The sequence below is a fragment of the Falco cherrug genome, chromosome 11 (assembly GCF_023634085.1).
Source record: "Falco cherrug isolate bFalChe1 chromosome 11, bFalChe1.pri, whole genome shotgun sequence".
Lineage (NCBI taxonomy): Eukaryota > Metazoa > Chordata > Aves > Falconiformes > Falconidae > Falco > Falco cherrug.
This window is the reverse complement of record NC_073707.1, coordinates 27529670-27555723: the sequence shown is the minus strand read 5'-3', so window position 1 is coordinate 27555723 and position 26054 is coordinate 27529670. Positions and strand designations below refer to the sequence as shown.

Sequence of the window (26054 nt, the reverse complement as noted above, 5' to 3'; positions counted from 1 at the left end):
AAATTTGCAATTAATGATTGAAACTGGAATAGATCAAATTTTTAGAACCCTTAAAATTATCAAGCAATGAACAAAATTGACTTCTGTACTTTAGATCTTACGCAGCATGGATCTTGCTGTTGTAAGCTGGATCCTACTTTTTAGTAGCATCCAGAATTACCTTATGCTGTTCCAACAGTCTGAAATTGAATTACTCTTTTGTGCTTGGTTTGTTTGGGTTTTTTTTTCTGTCTGTAGATATTTCCCATACTATATTATCAGTGTGAACTGATACGTAAACTACTATAGTAGTATACTATAGTAACTAGAATTCTTATTTTTCAGAAGCAGGAATTGCTTTAAGATATTTTTTTTTTTTATGTGCAGTTCATAGCTATTCTTATGCTAGAGAACAGTTGCATCTAATTCAGCTTTCACAAGTCCTGGGAGTCTGTCTCTGAAATCTGAATTGTACATTTTCTGAATGGCCCAAAATAAAAGTCAGTTGAATCTTGACAGTAATGCAAGTTATGTTGCCTGAATAACGCCTTCCCCTTTGTTCCCATGCATCAAGGAAATTAAAGTGCCCTACATAAAGACAGACACAATAGAAGAGCTTGGAGATTCTGATTCCCCAGAATTTGAAACTATCTTTGTTGTGTCAGACTTCCAAGATTGTATCTTTAACAACCTCTGCAAAGCAGATTGCCGTGTCATTGGACCTCCAGTAGTACTGCACTGTGCACGAAAAGGAGAGGTATGTGCTTTGTGTTGAAATCAGCTGAGCAGTTCACTGATGTGGTGAGTTCTAAACATTAAGTGTACAAAATAAAATCTATTTTGCTTTGCCAATCAATCATAAATATTTGTAGCAAGAGAAGAGCAAGTTTCTAATACTGTGTTAGGATATTGCATGTAGTGAAAAACAGACAGTATGGCTACAACGACTGCAGTAGCTGTGGGAGTTGTTGACCCACTAGTTGGGATTGCACCATTAGGAAAGGCAGCACACAAATGATGCTCCAGCAGACGCTTTATATTTCCAAAGGTTGTCACATAGAGGGCATGAACTGGGGAGGGGGGGGGGGGAAAGAAAGGATGGAGTGCTACGTGGAACTTGGGGTTGCTCTAGTTTATCAGAATGCTGGCAGGTCTGGAGCTGAGGTATAACTGAATACACAGACTTGGAGTAGTCCCCGATGCGTTTTAATACTAGGAACAATAGTACTGTATTAAAGATAATGTTAAAACTAATGGAAGCAATATGCTTTTCACTAATAAGCTTACTTCTTACTTGCAGCCTTTACCTTTCTCCTGTCGTCCACTGTACTGTGCAAGTATGTTGAACTTGGTACTGTGCTTTACAGGATTCAGAAAGAAAGATGAATTAGTAAGACTGTCTTTCTTTTATATTTTTTCTTAAAACTGTGTTAAGTTTATTTTCAAAATACTCTTCTGTTTTCTCACCCATAGGGTTTAGCCATGACTAGAGCTCATGACTGCAGGGAATGAATTGTTTATTTTTTTTTTGTTGCATGTCCAGAGGCAGTGAAGTTTTTGAGGATGGGAACAAAATTGTTTCCTTGTCCAAGTAGTGTTGTCCATACTTCTGTCACTTTTTTTGTTGAGTGACGTTAAACAGCTCTGTTTCAGCAGGGCTTAAAGATGTGTAGGTTGAGGTTTCAGGTAAGATGATGTTTACCCGATACTGTCCTCTTATTTGTATGGTAGTAGTGTGGTCAAGTAAAGCCGAGTAGTCCTGTTCAGAGGATGTGCAGACATGCTATCTCGCTGCCATGCTATCAGGACTTCAGTCTTGATGTATCTAGGTATGAAGTGGTTTGATACTCCAGTACTTTGCTTTTTCTCAATGGTGCAGTTGGCACCTAATGTCCCTGTTGAATGAATGGGAATTGACAGTGTGGGTCCACACCTTCATCAGGAAAAAAAACCTAAACCCAACCCAAAACAAAAGCCTTTGCTCAGTGTTAGGAGTAGTTAGGTTTTATCTGCTAGATTCAAATTCTTATGTAAATTCTGGCAATTACCCTTTCAGGTACAATTGACTAAATCAATGAGCTAAACGTGCTTCAAATCTGTTTTGCATGAAAATGTGAAGCCATTATGTATCATGATCATGAGAGGCTGTATTAAGGGGGTTTTTTTTAGAAAAATTTAGTAGTTCTGAGATATCAGCTGTACTGTCTCCTGTAGATGTGAACAAGTTTAAGAACAAATAGGAGCATTTCTATTCCTAGACATTTGATGTGACTTCCTGTAGCTTGGTTTGTAAACTATTTTTGTACTGCTCTCTGCATAGTATGCTTCAAAAGATATACTGAAAATTTATTTCATCTTTATTTCTCAGGTTAAACTAGTGACCTTGGTTCATCATATGGGTGGAATTATTCGAAGGGACTTTAGCTCAAAAGTTACACATCTGGTGGCTCACTCGACACATGGAGAAAAATTCAGAGTATGTAAGCTTGAGTGGGCACTTCATAGAAACTTTCAGAATTTGTCTCCTGCAGACCAAGTCTGTAAATTATACTTCAGCTGTAAGTTGCTAGGTTTTTTCCTGTACTAACAGCAATGTCTTGCAATGGTAAGGTCATCTCCATCTGGTGTTGAGCTTTTGACATGTTTTTGTCTCTGAGATCTAAATAATATGAATTGCCTGAGTGCAGGGATTTTTGAAATAGACAAGTATAGTAAATAACAAGAACCAAAATGCCTAAGTACTGATTACATCAATACATCTATATCTACTGATGTTGGCAGTATACTTAAGACTTGATGAACAGGTGTTTATATATAAACATGCCTGCTTCTTTTTCCTGTCCAAACAATAAACTTTGAGGTAATTTGCAAAAAACTTTAGTGCTCAATTTGTGTGCATCTTCTTTTAAAAATTACTTTTAACTTGTATATAAAGATGCAAATCTTCCTTTATGTGTAATTATGAGTGGTGGATGTTTTGGTTTTGGTTTTTTTTTTCCCTCCTCTCTGACAATCTACTAAAAGGGGATCTTGCAGGCCACGATGTCCAGCTGAGAAGTAAATATGAGTTTATAGGTTTTTATTCCATGGAATATGACATATAAATGCTTATGTCCCTTGATTCTCCCTTGTTTGAATTGTTAGTAAGCTGTTGCTTTTTTCCTAGCCTGTCTTACCTTCCATTTAGAAGAGAAGGTGTACTTTCGAACTGTTGACACCCCTTTCTGCCAACTCAAAGGGGAAAAGTAGGAAAACTTTACAATCTCTCCCGTGCAGTCATGGAAGTTTCCTTTGGAATAGTCACTTTATCTTTGGTAAAGCAGGCTGGGATGTTTGTCTTCGTACAAAGTACCAAAAGCAGAAAAAAGGTCCTGTACTCCACTGGAACAGGGATTTGGTTTTGTGTTTTTGTGAGTGATGAAGGATATCAGACTAATAAAACGGTGCACTTCTAAGTTCCAAAATAACTATTGATCTGATCTCCTAGTCACGGAAGAATTAATACATTCTAAGTTTTGGGAGTGAGTTGGATGCAATTCTTGAAGGAATATGTTCACTTTTTGCACTATCTGTCTAGAAAATTATAAGCTAAGTTACAAATTTTTCTTGGCATGGGAAGACTTAATGGGAAATACTTGGTACAACTTGTGCTTTTCCTGTTTTATAGGCTGCTGTAAGTCTTGGTACTCCTATCCTGAAAGCTGAGTGGATTTATAAGGCTTGGGAGAAAAGGAACGAAATGTAGGTGTTTATTTTTCTTCAGCCTTAACACTGCAGGTGAACAGGATGCAAGGTTATGAGCTTCTGTTTAAATAGTGACGTAGCACTGCTTTAGTGACCTTTTTGTGCAATTCTTTTTTTTGTTGTGTTTATTTTTCTCTTTTTCAGTGATTTCTGTGCAGCTGATGATGACTTCAGAGATCAGTTTAAGGTTCTTCCCTTCCAGGATTGCATGTTAAGTTTCCTTGGATTCTCTGATGATGAGAAAGCTAACATGGAAGAAATGACAGAAATGCAAGGTTATTGTTTATGCAAGTTGGTCTGTGGGAAGAATGGTGTTTGTAGCTGATAAATGTCACTGAAGTGGAAATGCTGGATCATGAATCCTGCAGTATTAGGATTCTTCAACTTGGAGAGCTATAAATTGATTTTTAGATGTCATGTATGCATAAGTTCTGGTAGCTGTTGAAAAATTCAGACTTCTGAGGCTGATTGAAACTAGAGAATTTAAAAAGAAGTGATTGTAGGATGCTTGAAGATATCCTGGAAAACCTGCTACATAATATGTATATTCTGCTTCCGTTTTGTAGTACGTATCTTTACATAATCCACAGAAAGCATTGACATTGATATGACTCATTGCTGGTGAAACACCTGATTGGAAGTGTTCCATTTTTCAATAATGTAGTACAATGTTAATAGTTACGTTGACAGTAATGATGTAACAGACACCTTACAAGTCTTCAGTCTTGTATTGCTAGAGTTGCATGTAACAGAACTGTAGGCATGGGAACAGAGCAAGCTTGCAACAGCAAGGCTTCCTCAAAAGAGATGAAAGGTGGCTCAGATTGCTTCATCTCCCCCCACCCCCCCACCTGTTTACCTAAAGCTGCTTATAAGATTGTGACATGCACAGGTTCTAGCTTATGGATGCCTTTAGGGTGAGTACTCCTGGCTTGCTCTTCCAAGAAACAAGAAAAGTTTTGCAGAAGAATATTGTGTTTATTGCCGGACAGGTTTAAATGCCTTCTGAATGCTGTGTACTCCTGACTTCTCAATGTGTAGTTTGCTACTGCATGTTACATCCCGTTTCCTTAAAGCTGTCCACTGCTGATAATAACAGCGTGTTATGTAAGCCCAACAACTGATCAGCTCGCAAGAGCTCATCTCTCTTCGGCTCTTGTCTCTTTAATGATAGGTGCCACAGAACTACCAAGTGAGCTATTAATTTCTAACAATAATGTTCTTTAGTCTTGCTAATTTGCCTTTTTTTATCTAGGAGGACAGTATTTACCAGTTGGTGATGAAAGGTGTACACATTTAGTCGTTGAAGAAAGTACAGTAAAAGATCTTCCATTTGAGCCTTTAGAAAAACTGTACGTTGTAAAGCAAGAGGTTAGTGCTGAAATAATGTTGAAAGAACATTGCTATGTAATACTCAGTATCTGAGATACTAAACGCAAACGTTTGGCTTATTCTGAAAAAATGTATGCAGACTGCCTTGCTATTAATAATATATATTATTTTGAGTATTTTTAGGTTTGGGTGAATCCCTGTAATGTGTTCTTAATATGTGTTTTCTTTTTTTTCCTTTAGTGGTTCTGGGGAAGCATTCAAATGGATGCCAGAGCTGGAGAATCCATGTATTTATTTGAGAAGGTATGTTGAACTCTGTCACGTAATGCGCAGCATGTATGTGCTAATTTTACCCCCAAATCCAATAGTATGTGTAGGGCCAGAGATCAAATGTTTTAGTGGCGTTTAAGTTCCAGATAATCTATTAGAAATTTTATTCATATAATACTAATCTGGAAAAAACCCTTTTTTCTGCTTCCCAAAGGCTGAACTTATTTTTAGTTAAACAAAATACTGGTGTGGCTTCCAGTTAAAAAAAAAAAAAAGCTTCACCCGTTTTCCTTCTGAAAGAACTCCTCTTCCCTAAGAAGAGTTGTGCTGGTCTTTGCAATTAATTTACCTTTGCACTGAGTTGAGCTGGACACAGTGGGTAAAACCACTAAACTATACTTTCTTTTGCTACAGTCAGAGAGTCCTGGCCTCAAGAAGTCTGTGTCATTACTTTCTCTGAGTACTCCAAACAGCAATCGCAAAAGACGCCGTTTGAAAGAGACTCTTGCACAACTGACCAGAGAAACAGATATGTCGCCATTCCCTCCTCGGAAACGCCCGTCAGCTGAACATTCGCTTTCTATTGGGTCCTTGCTGGATATTTCTAACACTCCAGAGTCAAGCACTACCAGTGGAGGTAGAGCTAAAAACTTCCATTCAGACACACTTGCAATGTTGAAGAGTTCTCTGCATAGAAGTGGTAACGGTAGTGGTAGGGAAGTCTAACAGGTTTTGCTGCATGTTTGCTAAGTAATTCCAGACTTTCATCTTTTCAAACTGTGCAGAAAGCAGAAGTAGAGTGAAGAGTTCAGACAGACACCTGGCTGCCTCTTGTCGTCACAGTAAGCATATTTGTATCTGAGGGAAAACAAGGAAAAATATGGAGTTATAAATATGAAGTACAGTACAGTGTTATTCCAAAATGCTTCAAATACTTTGCTGGAAATCTGCAGCAAATAAGCAATGTAGCTGAAAGTAAATAGTCTAAAAACCCTCTCTGGTAGTATACTTGGAGAAAGGAGGACAAAGGTTCTTTTCTAAAGGAATTAAAGGGAAAATTCCTGCAAAGCCCATTCCTAGGTCTTTGAAGTGTTCTGTTGAGGTAAGACTATTTGTGCTAGCAAACTATCTTGTCAAAAACTTCACAAGGATATAAATCACCAACTGGTTTTGATGAGTTAACTGGCATCATATAGAGGAGGTATCTCGAGTTACTACTGTTTTAAAAAGGCCCCTGTAACACAAGTCAAACAAGAAATCTCAGTAAGGCACAACCTGTAAGTGATAATTCGGAAGAAACACAGGAAAGATCAGATTACTCTCAAAGACCAGCTTTCTTGGATCATGCTAGTGCTGTTGTAATCCCTGCTACATAATTTGCTTCTAATCCAACGTCAGCAGAAAGTTTCAGAAAAAGTGGTATCTTGAGGACAACTGGAAAGGTACTCATTTCATAGTAACTGTGACAGTAATGAACTTTGACACCAGAATGAGCACGTACAGGTCTCTGATGTCCAAGTGTCTAAAACTAATGGACTGCTCCAGGTCCAATTGGCTTTAGCTTTAAGAGAAATTATTCCCTATGTTCCTCCCAGAGTAGGATGAAATGTTTCATGCAAGAACTGATTTTAATAAATGGTTTTGAGCTACGTACCTACTGTATGTATAAATAATGTTCAACACCTAATCCTCACTCCCTACTAAACATAATAGGGTGAAGTCATTGACTACTAGTTTCAGACTAATTTTGAGGAATAATAATTACTGTTGTTCTATAATTAGGCTGTAATAAAGAAAGCGATTTTCTAGAAAGAGCTCTGATAACTATAGAATATCCTTCAGAATAGCCTTTATTAAAAAAACCCAAACAACTATCTTCATTTAAAAGTTCTGAAGTTCTTATTTCATGTTGTTGAGGGTGAGCTTTTTTTGGGACTCGTTGTAATAAAGCTTTATTTTTCTTTTGGGAATATCTTTTCATCAGAAACACCAAAATCCTGTGCAAAGCCTTCAAAAAACTCAACTCCTCTTCCGCTGAAGCAGTCTGCAAGATGGCAGGTTGCAAAGGAATTGTATCAGACAGAAAGTAACTATGTTGATATTCTAACAACAATCATTCAGGTAAGCTGGTTTTAAAGCAAGTACAGGTCAATTGTAATAAGACTTTTAGTGTTCATAGGCTGAAAATGGTCATTGATGTAATGTGCAGGCTTTTGAGGGCTTAGGTGCATGATGACAATGTAAACAATCTCATGTAATTTTGCTGGCATATAAAAATGTTTAGTTTTGGTTAATAATAAAGGCTGGAAAATACAATTTCTAATCTGGGATCGGCAGTGGAACTTCAGTTTGCATGGAAATTCCAAACCAGAAAAAATAGGGTCTTCATGACTCAGATTTTTAAGATATTAGTGACTAGAGAGTGATGGCAAGGGATTTAAAATTTTTCCAAGAGCAGATTGGCAGACAGTTTACAGGAAGAGCTTAATTTCTAGAAAGTTTGTTTGCATTGTAGCAGATTATCTACTTAAAGAGCGAGCTAAGATGTGTGTGAGTAGAAGAGTAGATGAAAGGGTGTTATGCTGTAGTCATATACTGAACTTGGTGTTTTTATCTTGAACCCACTCTTGCTAAATGGGAATATCTCAAGATTGTGAGTGCAGGAAAGCATGATCTAGAAGGAAAATGCTGTCGGTTTCTTCGTAACTGTTTTTAACACAATGTGTGGTCGTTGGGAGGGCATTAACTTTTTTTTTAATGGTCTTATTTCATCAGTTATTTCAAGTTCCGTTGGAGAAGGAAGGGCAACTTGGGGGACCAATCCTTGCACAGGAAGAGATTAAGACCATATTTGGCAGCATTCCAGATATTCTTGATGTCCATACTAAAATCAAGGCAAGCTGCAACTTCTCCCTTGCAGGGGAAGCTTTGATACAGATTTCGAGTCTTTTCTGTGTGCTTTAAGTTGTGTCTGCTGGACAGGTGTAGGTTCATCCTGGTGCTGTTACAAACTGTTCAACCTGTGGAATTATGTGCAAATCCAAAGTATGCTTGAAGATTTAACACTTGCTTATAAATATCAAATCTGAGAATTGTGCATGTAACTAGTATTGCCATTCATAAGCTGGCTTCTCCTTTTCCCATTTTAATCCCTCCTGTAGGAGGTTTTAAGTAACTGATACAAAACTGGTCAAAGGGGCCAGTAGTATCAAACAGTAGTCTGACTATAACATATGCGTTTCCATTAAAGAAGTAAGCAGGGACTCTTGGAAGGATAGGTAAAGCTATGGAATTAAAAAAAAAAAAAAAAACAACCCACAACCAAAAAACCCCAAGACAAAATCAGTTTTTTTTGTGGGTTTTAGATAGGATTCTCACTATATGAACATATCATTTGGTAGGAGAAACTAATCCCTCCTTAAATGGCTTTGAACCAAACGTTAGAAACTACCAGCTTGTAAAACTGGCTCATGCTTCAACTTCTGAAGCAGTTGAGCTGGTATTGAGGCTTAATAAGAGCTGATTAGAATTCTCTATGAGGTTGTTTTCTTGAGGCTTTCTTTATGTTGGGTTTTTGCTCTGGATTGCAAACACCCTCTGAAGCCATCTCTGGGTCTCGTAATAGACTACAACGCAAGTCTTCCTCAAATCTGAAGTCACAAAATCTCCTTCAAATAATGGCATATGCCTGTTGCTGTGTGCATTTCACAACAGGCTTTTAAAATAGGACTTGCAGACTGCCTGTATCTTAAGTGGTTTGGGTGTTTTGTTGTGTTTTTTTTTTTTTTCCCCCCAGCCACTGGGATCTAGTCTAGTTAAGCACAACGGGTGCTTAAATAGGGTATGTGCCCACTGAAACAGAGGTAGAGCATGTGTGTTCATGTGTCCAGTAGGATTCACCTGCAGCATGTAGCATAGACAAAGTTGCTTAGATGTAGTTGTGTTTTCCTTCATCTTTGGTGTAACAAAGGTAAGACAAGTGGCAGCAACAGACCAATATTAATGGTGAATCCTTCTCACTTAAGGCAAATCCTGAACCTTCAGGTCTGCCCTCCTGCCCTTTTATTAGCTGACAGTGAATAAGCTTGATCCTTATCAAGCTGATACAGGCTTAGCAGCTTGGTCTCACTTTCCTTGACACCCTGGTGAAACGATTGAGGGAGAACTATGTTAGTTCTATTTCAGTCCTGTCTTATGGACTTAAGAGTTCTATATTAGGTGTGCATTCTTAATTAGAATTGGTTCAACTGTCTTCTGTGTATACTTGTTTAATAAACCTCTGGGATATGTTCTGTAGCGTATGGGACACAGCAGTGTCCTCTTGTTGCAGAGTTGGCTGGTGCTGATGCTCTGCTTGCATTGGTTTAGAGCTGTATATTCTGTAAGCCTGAGGTCTCGCTTTCACCTCTGTGAGCCACACAGCTCGTGACATGTGTCTGGCAGAACACTGATCCCATCTTACAACTTTATGCAAGTTCATTCTCACTTTCTTCCCCCCCATCCCCCTGCACGTGTTCTAGGAAGACCTAGAAGATCTTATGATGAACTGGACTGAAAGCAGAAGTATTGGTGATATCATTCTTAAATATGTAAGTGTCTGGTTTTTTTTTTTATGTGTTAGAGCTATTATCTTGCCTTATAAATAATCTGTTTGTAGGAGCTAGCACATACAAGCAAAGCACTAGCGAGTGAGGAAAACCCGCTAACTTGTATCATTGTATTTTCTGTTTAGGCTCTTCAGTTGAGTTACATGATATACTTTGTATGGGCAGTTCAGGGTAAGGTTATGTGTGCCTGTCCTCTTCAATGAGGGGGTAAAACTCCAAATAGATACAGTTTGACAACTGTAATTTGCAACACTAGGGATATGCTTTTTACTCCCACGTTAAAAGGGGCTCTTCTGTAACCTTAGCTATGTGCTGTTTCTGATCAATAGTAAATAACTAGCAAAACAGCTTTTTACCGCAACTTTTTCTTTTCATCCTTCAAGACTCAAAATGTGTAAGTGAATAAGGACTCGTTTTCCCACGTACAGAATGTGCAGAACAGGAAAGCTAGGTCTGGGACCGCAATTTGTTTTAACATCGGTAGTCTGCTGGGTATCTTGTGCTTTTGCTGATCTGATCATATTGAGGCAAATAGCGTTTGGCATTCAAAAGTTTTCAGTCTAAGGTATTGCTTCTGGTGGTTTAGTGTCATTTAAAGGTGATTGCAGTAACTGGAGAAATTACCTGTCAGAAATTTCTGAAATTCTCGCCAAAACCATCTTGCTAGGTGAGAGCCTGCCTTCTATTTGAGCTGCTCGGCAGCTTCTAAGATTGTCATGTGTGTACTTGATGTTTCTGAGAGCAGTCTGCATTTAATCAGTAGCATTAAATCCTGGGCATCTGGCATGCAAAAATGTCTTAACTTATTCTGTGAACATGCCTGGGTTTACAACACATTTTTTATTATTCTTTATTGAAATGTGTCTTTGAGCAGCTTTGTATGGCTCAGGGCATATGAACATATGTACAATGCTACATAATATGTAAAGCAGAGCTGTAACAGTTGTTTCTTTCAGTCAAAAGACTTGTTGAAAACATACCCTCCATTTGTGAATTTCTTCGAAATGAGCAAGGAGACTATTACTAGGTGTGAAAAACAGAAGCCAAGGTTTCATGCCTTCTTAAAGGTAAGTGCACAACTAAGTCTTTGTGTAGAACATGGAGACCATTACCAAGTAAGCTACTTAACGCAGTAGGTGGAAGAATGTGGAATTTTGGAAGCTTGGAGGAATGTAAACACCTCTTGGTGAGACAGAGAGGGGAAGGATTTGAACTTCAATCCCTCAAGCTCCTCTTAAGACTATTTTGTAAGAGGTCCAAGTTCCTTTTCTGTTATTTAGCTTTCAAGATAGTTTGATTATATGGATTCGTTGCTGGAAAAAGTGCATTCTGACTTACCTTCTCCCAAATACATGTCTTCTCCTTTCTGTAAAGATAACTACAGCTGTTGGTTTTTATTGGTCCCCCTCCCTGTGCTTAAAAGACTTACATTTCTGAAATAGCTTTTTAACTTGCTCTCAGCGTCTGTGAAGTCCAGGGAGGTAGAATCTGTCAACAGTCTTGTGACTAATGAATAGGAGCATAACAGTGGAGATCTAACAGGAAGATGATCTTCAAAGAAAGTTAGCTGAAGACAAGTCTAAAGACTCTTGAGCCCTTCAGATAAAGGTATAGAGTTGATGAGTAGTGCAGCATAGCTTTAACTCCTCTTCTATATCCAACAAGTGTCTCTCAAATAGTGGAGTAATCAAACTGACAGATTTCAGCTCATGTTTTCTGAGGTAAAAGGAATTATATCCCAGTATTGATATCTAAAAGATGGAGAATAAGAGAACAGGTCATCTCCTGTACCACTTCACATTAGCATCTGAAACAAAGACTGAGAGGTCAATAATAGGGGCAGTTTAAAACTAGATGTTCTGAGAACATAGTGTGATAAATATCGTGCAGATTTGAATGCAATGTGTTTTTAACATGATCTGTTAATGACTAAGTATCCGTGGCAAATGATTCTCAAACTTTTACTGCAATTCTAGTTTCAAGGAAGACAATTTTTCTCCTAATGTGTAATTTTTGCAGGGTTGTGTGTTTGGTTTTTTTTTTTTTTTTGTGTGGGGAAAAAGGGTAAGAATTATTTCCTTTCTCCCTTTTCTCAGATAAACCAAGCTAAACCTGAATGTGGCCGCCAAAGCCTAGCTGAACTCCTTATCCGTCCTGTTCAAAGGCTGCCTAGTGTTGCTCTACTACTAAATGGTAATCTAGTGATGTGTGTGTGTATATATATGTATATTTTTATATCTTTGTTTTAACACCCTTCACATACAAACTAAATGTCTGCTTTTTGTCATAATTAGCAACAGCTCTTCTCATATAAAACAAGTGTGATTCTGGGAGTTAATCTTGCTTAATGGCAGTCAGCAAGAGCAATTACTGAAGGAAGCATACTTTTGGCTAGGTTTCACTTGTTCATACATTTGTCTGCAGGATACAGGTAGAGGAAGAATTCTGACAACAGTGTTGTCTCTTCAAATACAAATATAATTGAGATTCAAATGCAGCTAGCATAGACTAGGGAGCCGTTCCTACTGACAAGGCTTACAGCTTCCTGTGGTTCCACCTGGTATCAACCACTTGCTGCAGTAACGATTATGTTGGTAAAAATAAGAAAAACAGCACACCAGCATCCTTTGCTTTGGCTAGAAAAAACCTTCTGTGCTTGTCGCTGCACTCCAACAAAACCAGTACATGGTCTTGTTGATTTTTGAATAGTTTAAGCGTTTAGTTTTTTCACTGTAGGTGGGTTTTTTCTTAATGAGATGTATGGACAATTGCTGCCTTGCCTGCTCTTCCACTTAATTAAGGCTATTTGTACTCCTGGATAGCTCTGTTTCCTTCAGTCATCTTATCTGGCTTACGGTTTAAACTTGATATTTTCATCTTTCTTTTCAGGCAATTGAGTGTGGGGGTTGTTTGTTTATTTATTTATTTAAATTGTAGATATTAAGAAGCATACAGCAGAAGAGAACCCAGACAAAGTAACTCTAGAGAGAGCTATTGAATCATTAAAGGAAGTGATGACGTAAGTGATGCTCATTTTATGAAACGTACTGTTACCCATTTAGATATCTCCGTTCCTTCTGAATTGCTTCTGGTGCATTGGCGCCATAACTTCAGTCTCATGTATGTATATGTAATTGCACGTGTTCTTCACTCTCTCTTTGATGGCTGTGGTCACTTCGGTGTTCTGTGCCAGAGCTGTTGGAGGAGCCTGTGGGTTGTTGCACAGCACTTCTACCTGAACCTCTGCTGACTCCCTGCCTTGGCGTGAAGCTGAACCTCCCGAGTCCTCTGTTCTGTTTCAACTCATTTCTATCTATTCCCTCCAGAATGGAAGAGATGTGTTTAGTCTTTAAATCTTACTCCTATGCATATAGCCACTGAAAGGATACACTGTTGGTGGAAGATTAGTTTCTCTTCTGGTTCTGTATTAGCTATTCTTGGCACCATTCCATGAGTTAATTAGCTCAAAGCTGAAGTTGTTTAGATTTAGTCTCGCCTCTTTTGAAGTGTAGCGTATGTCTCCAGCAATGAGACCTCCTGTATTAATTGGGTAAATGTTTGTCTGATTTTTAACAACAACTTTTAAATTGTAATTATTCTTGCATCTGCTTCTTGGTGAGCTGCAGCCCTGACTTGAGGGAGGTAAAATGCAGGCTGGAAAGAAATGCGTTGGGTTGGTCTCTAGTTCAAAATCTTACGGGGTAAGGGAGGAGAATTGAATGGTGCGTTGACTACTGATAATGTGACAAGAATATTGTTCTAGGTCCTGAAGTTTCCCATATGCTTAGCATGTGGTATTTGGATATTTCAATGAGCAAGTAAGGTTGATTTTGTGTTTTCCAGTGCTGCTGTGTAAAATACATCTCTGGATGTTTAGCTTCCTTATTTTTATGTGTCTTACATGCAGTGCATTCATTTATCGTTACTTGTTATTGAAGATAAATATAAATGCTTCCCTCAGGCATATTAATGAAGACAAAAGAAAAACGGAGGCACAAAGGCAGTTCTTTGATGTTGTCTATGAAGTTGATGGATGTCCAGTAAGTAATTTCTCTGAAGCTGTAAAATGACTGTGCAGTAGTTTGCTCCCTTTGCAAAGCATGTGAGGTTAAAATGCGTAGGTGCTGGTTTAAACAGATTTCCAGTGTTAAGTTGTAAGCAAGCAGTAATCCAGCCCTTGAACTAAATGCTTAATGAGCTTTTTGTTTCTGTCACTTAGGCCAATCTCCTGTCCTCTCACCGAAGCTTAGTTCAACGTTTGGAAACTGTAGCACTTAGTGATGACCTCTGTGACAGGGGAGAACAGGTTACACTCTTTCTGTTCAATGATTGCCTAGAGGTAAGATGACTATATAAGTACATTTCATGAACTGAATTATAAAAGGCTCGACGCTATGTAGGAGTATAAACAAGTAAAATTTAAAAACTATGAAACAGAGCACTAATTTACAGAAAGCTGACAGCTCAACACATGCTGATACTGCCTTTCTGATAGCTCTTGTATAAGCCAGCGCAAGTCACTGCTGGATGGTTGAAGGGTGTTAATGTAGTATTTAATGTCTTGCAGCCAGATCAAAAATATAGAAGCGGCTTAATATGTAAAGAAATAAATGTTTATCTGAATAATACTTTGAGTAGTGCCAACAGATGAAAAAGCACTGGAGTCCTTGACTCAGCAGGATGTTTGTCCTTTTACTGTTTACTTATACTGAGTGTTATGAGTAAATAGTGGGCCTCTGGGTTGGGTTTGTCTGTGCTTAGGCTACAAAAAAATGAAAATAAAAAAATCACATCTTAAATGCCTTGGACTAGCAGTATGTTAGGAAGAAATATGGAGAGAAAAAAAGGAGACTTATGTGGAGAAACTGAGGTTGAAAAGGACACTTGATAAAAGTACTTGTTACTGTCTGCAGCAGTAAAGAACATTGTCTTCATAGAAGACCATCTCTAATCCAAAATTAGTGCTGTCTTAAGCGGCATCTAGAGGCAAAAGCCTATTGTTGTGACGAGTGATGAACTATTCCTGGGAGTCAAGTTGATTCAGCTTCATTGCTCCTTGTAAAGGAAGGAAAGGAAAATGAAAATACTTCTAACAAAGTTTCTTGGCTTATGTCTTGTACAAGATACAAGCCACTGAAGGTACCTTGTTTTAAAAACCACTTAAGATACCTGTGTGTTAATGTAAAGTAAAAACTGACTGACCCACTGCAAAACCCACATGATGGCTGCTTGCGCAAGCGACATCAAGTGTTATTTCTAGGGTATAACGCACCACAGCCTAAGTTGGTTCATGTGTATAGATGTTGTCTTTTCTGTATAAATCTGGACTGCCTTTCTGGTAGGTTTCAAAGAGCCCTTGCTTGTTATGGAAGGTAGAATTGAGGTCTCTAATGCAAAATTACTTTCCCTGTTTTTAAATTTATTTTATTTTTGAGGTGAGTGTATTGATGCTAAGTAACAATATTGCTGGGTCACTTGAACTGTAGACAGCGAATAATGAGAAATGAGTTCCTTAGATTTATGTGGTAGAGTAAATAGAGTAAAATACTCTTTAAAGTATTTTTCTGTCGCAAGACTTTCTGTGCCTTCCCGTATACTAGAAGATAAAAGAACGGAAGAGAAACAAAACAATGGGAATAGACCTTCAAACTTTAACTTCTTTATCTTCTATTCAACTGCAGATTGCGAGGAAACGGCATAAAGTTATTGGTGTTTTCAGGAGTCCACATGGCCACACAAGGCCTCCTGCATCTCTCAAGCATGTTGTTCTAATGCCTCTCTCCCAGATCAAGAAAGTCCTAGACATCAGGGAGACAGAAGGTCTGTATGTTTTGAAGTGCTGTGATTACCCTGAACCACAGTTTTCAGTAGCTTAAAGGATGAAGGTCTGCTGTTGTGGGATAGAATGCTAAGGTATATTTGTTGTATGGTATGTTAGGATGTGACTTTTAGTATAAGCTTCTGTTTGAAGCTCTGTATGAGCTTGAGAATTCCTTGTGCTGACACCTCTTGGCTTTTCAAGAATTGCTGCACGATGCTGAATTTGGCAGCACTGCTAGATAGCATTAGCATACGCCAACCAAATGGCAGTGTGAGTTAAACGAGGGGAGTATGCTTGACGGCTCTGGATTTACAAAACCAAAAAACCTGAACTTCAGTCCAGAGTATTAGGCTGACCAGAGACAAGTGCTGTTGCTGTGAACCCAAATCTTCATTTGACTGGTGATAACAATGCTCAGGAGGAGCTGTGCTTAGCATCTTAAAAGAAAGATTTAGATGACTTAATTTCTCTGGCTGCTTTGCTATACTGAGGCTGTAGAGGTTTCGCTGAAGTATTGCATTGCTACAGCAGCAGAACTCATGCTGCAATACTGTTCCAGTCTTGGTAGTGACTTCAGAGAAGTCTAGTCAGACTAGTTTATAGATCTATACCCTAGAAAGATAGATCTGATGTTTCACGGTAGGTGATGGTATGCATGCTGTACTTGTTCTGTTTTATGTTCTCTGAAGCACCTGAACACAGAAGCCAAATAAAAAATGGAATTGGCAAAGAGGATAGGTAGTAAATGTGATGCTTACCTGCATTTTTAAAAGGTACTTTAGGGTTTCTCTTCTAAGAATTCTCTTTAAATGACTAAGCAATGCTTAGGTTTACTTTGGGACTTGGGCGATGGGAGCCCTTTCTAGGCATATCATGTAATATTTGCCAAGAACTTCAATATGCAAACCCTGGGAGAGGTCAGCTGCTCTCTTATATACACTTATAGGATCGCTTTTCCAGTGCTGCTTTTCTGAATTGGTGATGGCTTGGTTTTTCTTTCTTTCTCCCTCAACTGTGTTTAGCATGCTTCAGCTGTCTCCTATAAAGGAGTACCAGCAATAAATTAATTGTCTGCTATCAAGTAAGCAATCTTTGTCAAGTTTAGACCTGTTGTATTTTGACTATTTTAATGTCATCTATAGTACTGTTTTTGCCTTTTCCCGTTTTACAAAATAGGGTAAATGTTTTCAGTGTTCTCTGTTGGTAAGGAAATGATCTGTCCAGCATTCTATGAGATAGAGAATGAGTTGATATTTACTGCTATATCTGGTAATGACTGACTGCTCTGCAGACTAATCTGTACAGATTATTTAGTGAATAAACAACTGGTGCATGAACAGCTGATTGCAGCCTCTTGATGAAGGATGTGGACAGAACTCCGTGCTCTTGCAAGTAATAAAACAGCTATTGTGTAAATCAAGATAAAATCCTTGCATTAAATCATATTGTCTCTAACTGGCTCCTGGCAGATAGAGGGTTAACTCTTCTGAAGATTCCCCTCTGAATTATATGAAAAATGGTTATTCTTTGTCTTAACTCCCTGCCTTTTTTTAATAAACCGTAGATTGCCATAAAGCTTTCGCCTTAGTTGTGCGGCCACCGACCGAACTCAACAACAAACTCTTCAGTTTCCAGATGACAAGTGAAGAGCCTCCCAAAGAAGATTGGTTGAAGCTGTTGTGTCGGCACGTGGCTAACACGATTTGTAAAGCAGATGCAGTAAGTACTCTGGAACCATGTTGCTGATTAGAAATACTTCACTCTTTTTGGCTTGAAGCACATGAAGCTGAAGAACTTGTTAATAGCAGACATGCTTGAGGTGAAGTAGAGCAGAAAACATTTGTGCTAGCATGTCTGCAAGTGAGTGGTTAAAAGGTGGAAAAAGAAGCAGCCTGGAAGTTAGCTTCTATAGAAGCTAATAAGTAATTAAAAATCAAGAGTCATACCCTTCCCCCATCACAGATTAATTATAAATTATTTAAAGTCTGCACTGTAGATCTAAACAGGATTGTCTCCAGCTTGTTTGCACAGCTATGTTTTGATTTATGACCCGAGCATTATGAATTGTATGTTTTGGTTTAACTCTGTGTTAGGTTGAATTCTCTGTTTCTGCATAGGCCCTGTAATGTGAGAGACGTAAAGCGTCTTCCTGCTATAGACGGAAGCCTACAACCTCAACACAAGGAAATAAAGAAAACAAAGAAATAAAGGAGGCACTAGCCCCCTCACGCTTTTTGAAGTTCAATGTGTGGGCTTTCCACAGGCAGAAAACTACTAATTTGAAGAGTACATCCTCTCCAATTAGGGCAAGAGACTTTCAGCTAATGTTTTAATTGTATAAGAGTGTGTGCATATCACAGCAAATTGCTGAAAATATGTGCAGTACATATAGCTGAAACAGCTTGGGTTTAAGTTAGAAATGGTTTGTGTTCTGTGCTGTACTCGTACTGTACAAGTTACTTTTAAATACATGCTAGTTAAAGAGTTACTTTTAAATACATGCTTGTTTCAGGAGAGGTAGTTAGGTAAAGTTGTTCCCTTTTAACCCAGGACATTCAGAATCATACGCTGACAAATTGTAACCTACTATGCGGAATCCCATTAGTTACAATTTCTGTAACTAGTGCTTTGTACCAACTATATAATACTCTTTTTCTTGCTGATTTGAATGTCAAATTGAGCTTCAATCTAAGCACTCGTCCCCTTTTCCCCAGCTTTTAAGAACTGTGTAGCATCATGTGAGAATGAGCTGGCGTTGGCTTTGCCACGTGGTGGCACTAAAGGCTTTCACGACTCTTTGTTCGGCGCTGGGAATAGCCATACCACTTGCTGTGTGATGTCCTTATCGGGGGAAAAAAAGCACCTGAACTTTTTTTTTTTTTAGGTAAACTGTTTTTTCTGAAAATCAGAACCCAAAACAGCAGCAAAAAAAAAATCTCTAGGAGCTTCCCACTCCCATGCGTGCCCCCCTCCCAAGTTTTCTAAGTAGCTAGTCAGAGATTGCTTTGCATATGCGAGAGTTAAGAAAGAGGTATGAAAAAACCAGACTTGTGGCTCTTCTGAAACATCTTTTGGGTTTCGGCTGAAAGACAGTCTCAGGCTTTGACAGCTGGAGCTATCAAGGTTTCACTTCCAAAGAGTGCTAGATGTGCTAGTGAAACAAAGGGGTATCTGTCCTGTGAAGCTCCCTAGGTATACTTCAGAACTGCTGCCTTTACTTTGGTCAACCCTGAACCTGAAACTGAATCACACCAAATTTAAAACTACTGATGAAGTGGTTTCATAAACTGATTGCACCAGCACTTAATCTAATGACATAGCATGAAAGCAAATAGCTACTGAACGGTATATTACGAGTTAAATATGGAGGAATATGGTAATTAAACCCACTAAGTCTTACCTAATGACCTGGAGAATGAAATTCTGTCAAGTGCTGATGTTTGACCATTATTAAGACTATTTTTGTCTGCAGGAAAATCTCATTTATACTACTGATCCCGATTCAGTTGAAGTAAGTACTAAAGACATGGATAGTACTTTAAGCAGAGCTTCCAGGGCAATAAAGAAAACATCAAAAAAGGTAAGATACTACAGAGATAGTGCTTTACCATAAACCCCATTTTAGATGGGGAACTGTGCTAGTATTCCTGTTTCAGGTGTTTTGTAGCGCTTAACAGTAGCGACAGGAGAAACCTAATTTGAAGTAAAACTGTTAAGTATAAGCTCCTTAAGGAAAGCAGGTGGGGAGCGTTTGAGGCTTTGACTGAGTTTTGGAGTATCTGTGTATAGTCTTAAGTATTATGTAGTCATTTTTGAGTCTGTTATGGAACTTACCCTGTTTAACATATTTAAAAGATTAACAATATTACAAAAAAACCCCTAACCCTCAGCTGTAACTGTATTTTAGCATACTGAATGGAGTTTTAAAGCTGCATACAATTATTGAAATTCAAGTACCTTCAAAAGTAGGATGGGTGTAGAATATATGTGTTCTGGTAATAAAATAAGCTTTGAAATGGCAAGGAAGTAAGTGCTGAATGCTGCTGTCTGCCCGTGTGTGCTTGTCTTGCTTCTTTGTACAGCTTAGCTGCAGTCAGCTAATGGACTAGAGAAACTGTGCCCTGTTCTGCTGCGAGGACCTGGCTGGGAGGCAGGAGGAAGGCTGCCTCTCAGCTGTGTCACCTTGGCTCTGCGTTGGGCATGGTTCTGCTAAAGTCTGTGGCGTGTGAGAAGGGGTGACAGGGAATGACGCAGCGAGGGGGAATTGTTGTCCGTTCTCAGCAGCCTCCCGACAGCCTTAATATGTTCAAGACAATAATATTGTTTCTTAGAGATCACTGTAGGGGCTGCTGTAGTTTGGAAGCTGCTGAAGACCAAATTGAGAGCATCTGAGAGGAGGGGAGGCCTGACTTTGCTGAACCCAAGGGACGCGGGGAAGCCTAGTTGACTAGGCCTTGTTTTGACTTCTGTCTGGGTCTCTGCACCCCACCCCCCCACCCCCCCAAAAAAAATGTTGTCTTTGTATTTGGAGAGAGTGAGAAGAGCATGAGTGATGGGGAGCTTTAAAAGCCAGATCACCTTGTGGGTGTGTGTGTTTGGCCAGCTTTGATACAGTCATATTAACATTTGATGTGTCCTGCAGCTGTTCACAATTCGAATGGTAGCCCATACTGTAGTAGTTAATACAGCCTGTCTTTTGTCAGTGTATAAGCTGCTTGTCATACTCCTCAGGTTACAAGAGCATTTTCTTTCTCAAAAACCCCAAAGAGAGCTCTTCGAAGGGCTTTGATGTCACATAGTGCAACAGAAGGAAGAAGTCCCAGCTCGGCTAATGAGAATTATATAGGCAGCCGACTGACTAGTACGTCGTCATTAACGGTAAGTGATTTGGCTGTGCAGGCCAAATAAGTAACCTTTTTAAGATCAGTTATTTTAATGTCTGGTGCTGATCTTATTTTAACAATTTCAAGATCCACAGTGGAAAAAATTATTTTTAACTACATCCGGAGACTTGCTATTTTCTGAGCAAGTGTTGTGTAACGGGAAGGCTTGCTTGCTGAAAACGCAGAAAAATCTGCTGTATGTACTAGAAATTGGGAGTTGTCTTGTACAATTAAGTTGGGGGTGGAGAGAAACTAAGCAACCTCTTTTGCTAGAGATGGAACATGTATCCTCTTTTGAGAGAGTGAGAAGCTTCCAGCCCACTGTCTTATGTTGGCTCATCCTTTTAAGTTTGGACGATATATACAAATGTGGTGGTCGGCCCCGAATAGAACTGTGAAAGTAGCGAGATAATAGACGTTCAGTGAAACAAACTGGGAAGGAAGGGTAGAGAAATACACATGCTCCAGCCTGTAAGGCTTCAAAAAGGCAAGGGAATTGCCTCCTTTTTACCAAACTTTCGTAAACAGATATAACTTCTTGTTCCATGTACCGTAACTATTCTGCTATGCCTGGCTACCTATTGCAGCTTTCTTCTGCTACATTGGGTCAAACTAAATTTCCTAGTACAGTATAGTTAAAGCAGACTAGATTTGAAGGAATTTTTTCATCATCTTTGCTTTTATTCTAGTGTTTGAGTAAATCTGTATGCTGAGTAAGCATCTACTTCTAAAGTCTGTAGTTTGTGGGACAGAAGGCCAAGAATAGGATTTCCTGTGTATCTTTCTACTACTGCCTGCTATGTCAGGACCTGAATATAGAGATAATTCAGTATGTTTGAGTGGCCGTTAAATTGTACAACATGAAGATATTGCTTTGCTTTGCCATGTGAGGTGGGCATGAGAAACTATGAATTAATAAGGGAGGAAGTATCACAGCGGACTCCCTTGCTTGAAAGGAAATAATAAAAAAATCTATCAGTGTGGCTATACCCCAGTTCTCTGTAGAGATTTTCTTCATTCAATTATGATTGCTCCAATAATTTTTTTATAATTCTAATATTCTGTCTTCATTTTGATATGGCACTGTATCTCATTTCTCATGGAAATGCTAGTCACGCACTTATCTTCGTGTGTCTGCCCCGTACAAAAATACTTTTTTTCTGCAAAATGATAGGAACTCATAGTAGTAAAAAGTATTTTCCTATTTTAAATTCTTCCCAGAGTTCTCGGATATCTGAGGTAGTAAGCTGCAGCTTGGCAGCAGATCATGTGTTGTGTGGTTTTTTTCTTTTTTTAACGAATCCCACACACTACTGAGCTTGCATAAAGCCTTTCTGGTTGAATCATAAGGTTGAAGGGGAAAAGAGAGGTTTGAATTCCAGCCCCTCAAGCTGGGATACCAGTGCAGTTCTTGGGTAGGAAGCTAAAGCTGTAGGAAACATATCTTGAGTCCATTGACAGAGTCAAAGCTGTTATTCAGACATATTGTTTTATTTAGATAAAATCCTGGCCTGTGCTTACGTGGGGATTTTTTTAGTGCAGTAAACCTATAGAGTGAAAATATCAATACAGATTAGATGCTTGGGTTTATTGTTGTTTGGACTAACTCTTGAACACCTTCCTAGTTGTAGATTGCTCATTCATCTTCAACATGCAACCTAAGTGGGTCTGTCAAATGTGCTGTTAATGTTCATCGCTCCAATTCTGCTGACTGGAGCTCCCAAAATTCCAGGCCTCGACCTGTGGTGTGTCCTGGCTCTCCAAATATTCATCTTTCTAATGCTGTAGAAGAAAAAACCTCTTCCAACTTGGAAAGCTTAAATGGTCATGCCTTGGACAGATTATGTCGTATCCCTATTATTACTATCACTTGTGGTGATGCTGGAGATAATCAGTATGGTGCTGAAAAATACTGTGCATCAAACCCTGACTGTTAATACCCATCTTGCATGAAGTGAGCAAAAAAACCTGATCTTGATTCCTCTAAACTAAGACACTGTGGTACAACTATATAAACCCCTAGAATCCATGAATTGTTTTAGATGGTGTTGGGTTTTTCTTTGACTTGTTCTAGTGCACGGAGTTGGAGTAATTACTCACATGTGGTTTAGTTCTGGTTCTGGGTGCAAAGTTAATTCTTTCACAGACCCCTTTAACTTTAGTTAATCTGTGTGTGTGTAGGTTTCCCCTTAATTTCAATACAATTGAATTACCGTCTCTGTTTAGTTGTCCAAGTGGCAGTATAGCTTAGGGGTCAGAGTTGAAAGGACTTTAATAACTTGGTTTCAGGGAAGTTTTGAGCAGCTAATTTTACCTGTGGATTTAAGCTTTTGTTCCCCTATCTGTAAACAGAAGAAATACCCTGTATAAAGTACTTTAGAGTCTAATAAGAGCTGCTATTTAAAGAGGAGTTGAGGATTTAATTTTCAAACAGTGCATATGACTGCAAACAGAAGATGTGCCACAAATGGGCTTTAGGCTTCATAGTGAGGTGGCATATCCTTACCTGCTCAAAATATCCCTATTTAAAAGATTCTTGAAGCGTGCAGGTGCAGCAAGCTGCCTAACTACCATGACCTGTTTATATGCTGAAAAGCTTGGCTGTGCTATAAAGAGCAACAGAAGATTGCTTATGGAAGTATTTTGAGGTCTAATGAAAAAAGAATATAAAGTTTCAGCTGATCCGAAGAGGTTAACGTTTAGTACTAGATATTGATGTGTTGATTTCACTGTAATTTTAAGTTCCAGAAGCAGTCTATGCTCCTAGCACCAGAAAAGTCAGCTTTTTGCCCGGTTTGTGCCCATCCAGGCACAGCTAAAGCAAGCTTTGACAAATCATTGTGATGTCTGTTGCCTTCTGTAGCCAAGAAGGCATGTGTTCAGCATCTAATTTGGGGCTTAAAGCTGGTAAGGATGCAGAAATTTGTAGGATCTGAGGGGAGCTCCATTTCTCTAAGATTATCATAATGTATCTTGCCTTCAATTTGGAGAGAGATTATTATTGCAAAAAGTGTGATGCAAGATGTACGCTAATACTTGGTTAACAGCTGTTCATCAAAAACATGTTCTTGCATCTGAATCTCTTGAGGCTGGTAACAAGGAAAAATCTTTCTTCTGCATTTTTTTAAATATATGCATTCTACTCATTTAGCTCATTTAACTTTTCTGTTCAAAATCTAGAAATGCTGAATCATTAATTTCAAAAAGCTGCCAATCTCACATAGTATAAGGAATGTAACAGTACAGAAGGTATTTATCAGGATCGAGAAATGACTACTGTACTATTGACACTGGCTAATAAATGATTAAATAACTTTTTTTTTCTTCTTTCTTCCCCAACAGGGTATTCCTTCTCCTTCCTTGGTCAATCTTCCTTCAATCTTTGAAAAAAGGAGTCTTACATTAAGTCGATCAACAACCCACTTGATATGAAGCGGGTGTAAAATACAGTGCTGTATTGTAGTGACTGACAGGCAGCTGGCTGTTCAAATGACCTGTTACTGACATTAATGGTACCTTAGTCATTAGCACTTAGCAGTGATTAGCAAAATTTTAGATAACACTAAGTTAATCACAAGGGGACTTTAGTTGTCCTGAAGCAGATCAGCTAATCAGTGGGATGAGTAACTCGGTTGTCATGTAAGACGCAGTACTCCCTTGCACAAATGTATTTTCTCACCGGCGTAATGGAAGCATTTTCTTCTGTGGAAATTGTCGCCTCTAGGCAATGAGCTACTTTGTCAGATTTTGAAATGAAGGTGATGGCCACGTAACGTACTGCTAGTTTGGATGACTTGTGCTTGCCTTACTTCATCAGTTGGCAGAGCACTCTGTTTGAATTTTAGATTACTTAAATGGAGATGCATTATGAAGTACCTGACCTTTCAAGTATGACAGTTAACCTGTTGTACAGCTGCTTATTCCAGATATTTTATAAGTGTAGTTGTTTATTAAAAAAATATATAGAATTTGAGTTTTTGTGATTATGATCTTCTGCAGCCTCGCTTTAACACTGTGGTATGTTATGTGGGTTTATTTGAACAGTAAGTTTAAAGGCTATGACTAGCTTTGACCCCCAAAAGTCAAATGAATTCTTTGAAGTGAAGCTCTGAGGAAAATAATCGCATTCCCTTCCAGTAGGGCTGCTAAACGAACCCTGAAAACCCCATGTCTTCCACATAGTTGGTTAATGAAACATTATTTAATGTATGGGATTTTTGGTGTGATGCTGTAACTAGAGGGCCCAGTTTTGGGGTGTCAGATTTCAGCTGTAGTACTCCTAAGGCTTTTACCGGGCTTTCTCATGTATTTGTCTTCCTTCAAAACTGTATGTTCCCTTGTTTCACGATGCAATGCTATCTCAGGAACTATCTAAATATGTATATTTCTGCATTTCATTAACAGTTTAACTGTGTATTAGCAGGCGTTCTCAACTTCTGGTTTTTTTTAACCACCAATGTTTTGTCTTGTGTCTGCATGTAACTAGTGATGCTTCTGAATGTGTCAGACTTAACTGGTTTTTATATCTCTTTTTGCCGATCCAAGTAATGTAAATAAACTGTTTAAAATAACACTGCTTATGGCTTTGCTAAACAGGCTTTTATGAGAGTCTGCTTTATGAGAGTCACATAAAAAGCATTGTGTTGGACTCCAGCCTACAACTATATTCTGGTTAGCTATGTGGCTGTTCCTAATAAAGTATACCACTTCCTAGGTCTGGGTCTGCCAGAATCAACCTTTTTCTTCTTCGACCTATTCACCATTCTCCCCTCCTCCCCGGGATATATGTAGCCATGGGTCTTTTGTCCTTACCCATTCAAAATAAACACCATAGATAAATATGCATTGGCACTTAATAAAGTGGCTCTAGGAAAAAAACATTCAATAAATACTATGCTTAAGGTTGACAACGCTTTTTGTTTTCTTTTCTGTTGTTTCTGAAACGGCAATTTCAGCCTGGTGCACTCCATGCAAGTTTAAGATAGTATCAGCCTATCATTATTCCTGTGGTTGTCTTAGTTAGCAGATTATTTGTATTTAGTTTCTATATCAAGTTTGTTTGCACTTAAACCCAATTGAACCGCGAGGGCTTACTATATTGCCTAATCGTGTCGTTACCACTACTGCACAGCTCTGTGGTTGCTAAATGAATGGAAAATGGTTGTTCAGAGTGTGGAGTCCTACTGCTCGTCACTTGTTGCATGTAACTTTCTAGCGGAGGAGCTAGTTCTGCTCAGCCTTGCTAGCTGCTGAAGGCGGTGAAGGAGGGGGGACATGATGCCTGCCTCCAGTGTGACTTTACCCCCTCCTGCATTCTGGGTGCATTATTATCTTAACTTGCCATGTTCCGATTCAGTGTGAGATGCCTCTGTTTTTATTTTTTAAAAAAATAAGTACACCGTTTTTAAAAAAAAAAAT

General features: G+C 38.7%; 1 protein-coding gene across 9 annotated transcripts in view; it reads left to right on the top strand.

The window, feature by feature from the left end:
• The window catches only part of ECT2 (epithelial cell transforming 2), a 30165-nt gene extending 4619 nt beyond the window's left edge, over positions 1 to 25546 (top strand). For 5 of the 9 annotated variants that reach the window (XM_055723702.1, XM_055723701.1, XM_055723700.1 and 2 more), the window contains 21 exons: positions 554 to 736; positions 1280 to 1369; positions 2348 to 2455; positions 3647 to 3720; positions 3868 to 3998; positions 4979 to 5094; positions 5296 to 5358; positions 5740 to 5962; positions 7310 to 7446; positions 8101 to 8220; positions 9846 to 9914; positions 10889 to 10999; positions 12029 to 12125; positions 12870 to 12951; positions 13894 to 13972; positions 14152 to 14271; positions 15614 to 15752; positions 17318 to 17472; positions 19226 to 19333; positions 20485 to 20631; positions 22268 to 23970. In XM_055723702.1, coding sequence (XP_055579677.1) covers positions 554 to 736; positions 1280 to 1369; positions 2348 to 2455; positions 3647 to 3720; positions 3868 to 3998; positions 4979 to 5094; positions 5296 to 5358; positions 5740 to 5962; positions 7310 to 7446; positions 8101 to 8220; positions 9846 to 9914; positions 10889 to 10999; positions 12029 to 12125; positions 12870 to 12951; positions 13894 to 13972; positions 14152 to 14271; positions 15614 to 15752; positions 17318 to 17472; positions 19226 to 19333; positions 20485 to 20631; positions 22268 to 22573 — 2658 coding nt within the window. In that variant the 3' untranslated portion in view covers positions 22574 to 23970. The other 4 variants (XM_055723708.1, XM_055723706.1, XM_055723707.1 and 1 more) reach the window with 3 other exon arrangements.
• The last annotated feature ends 508 nt before the right edge of the window (positions 25547 to 26054 follow it).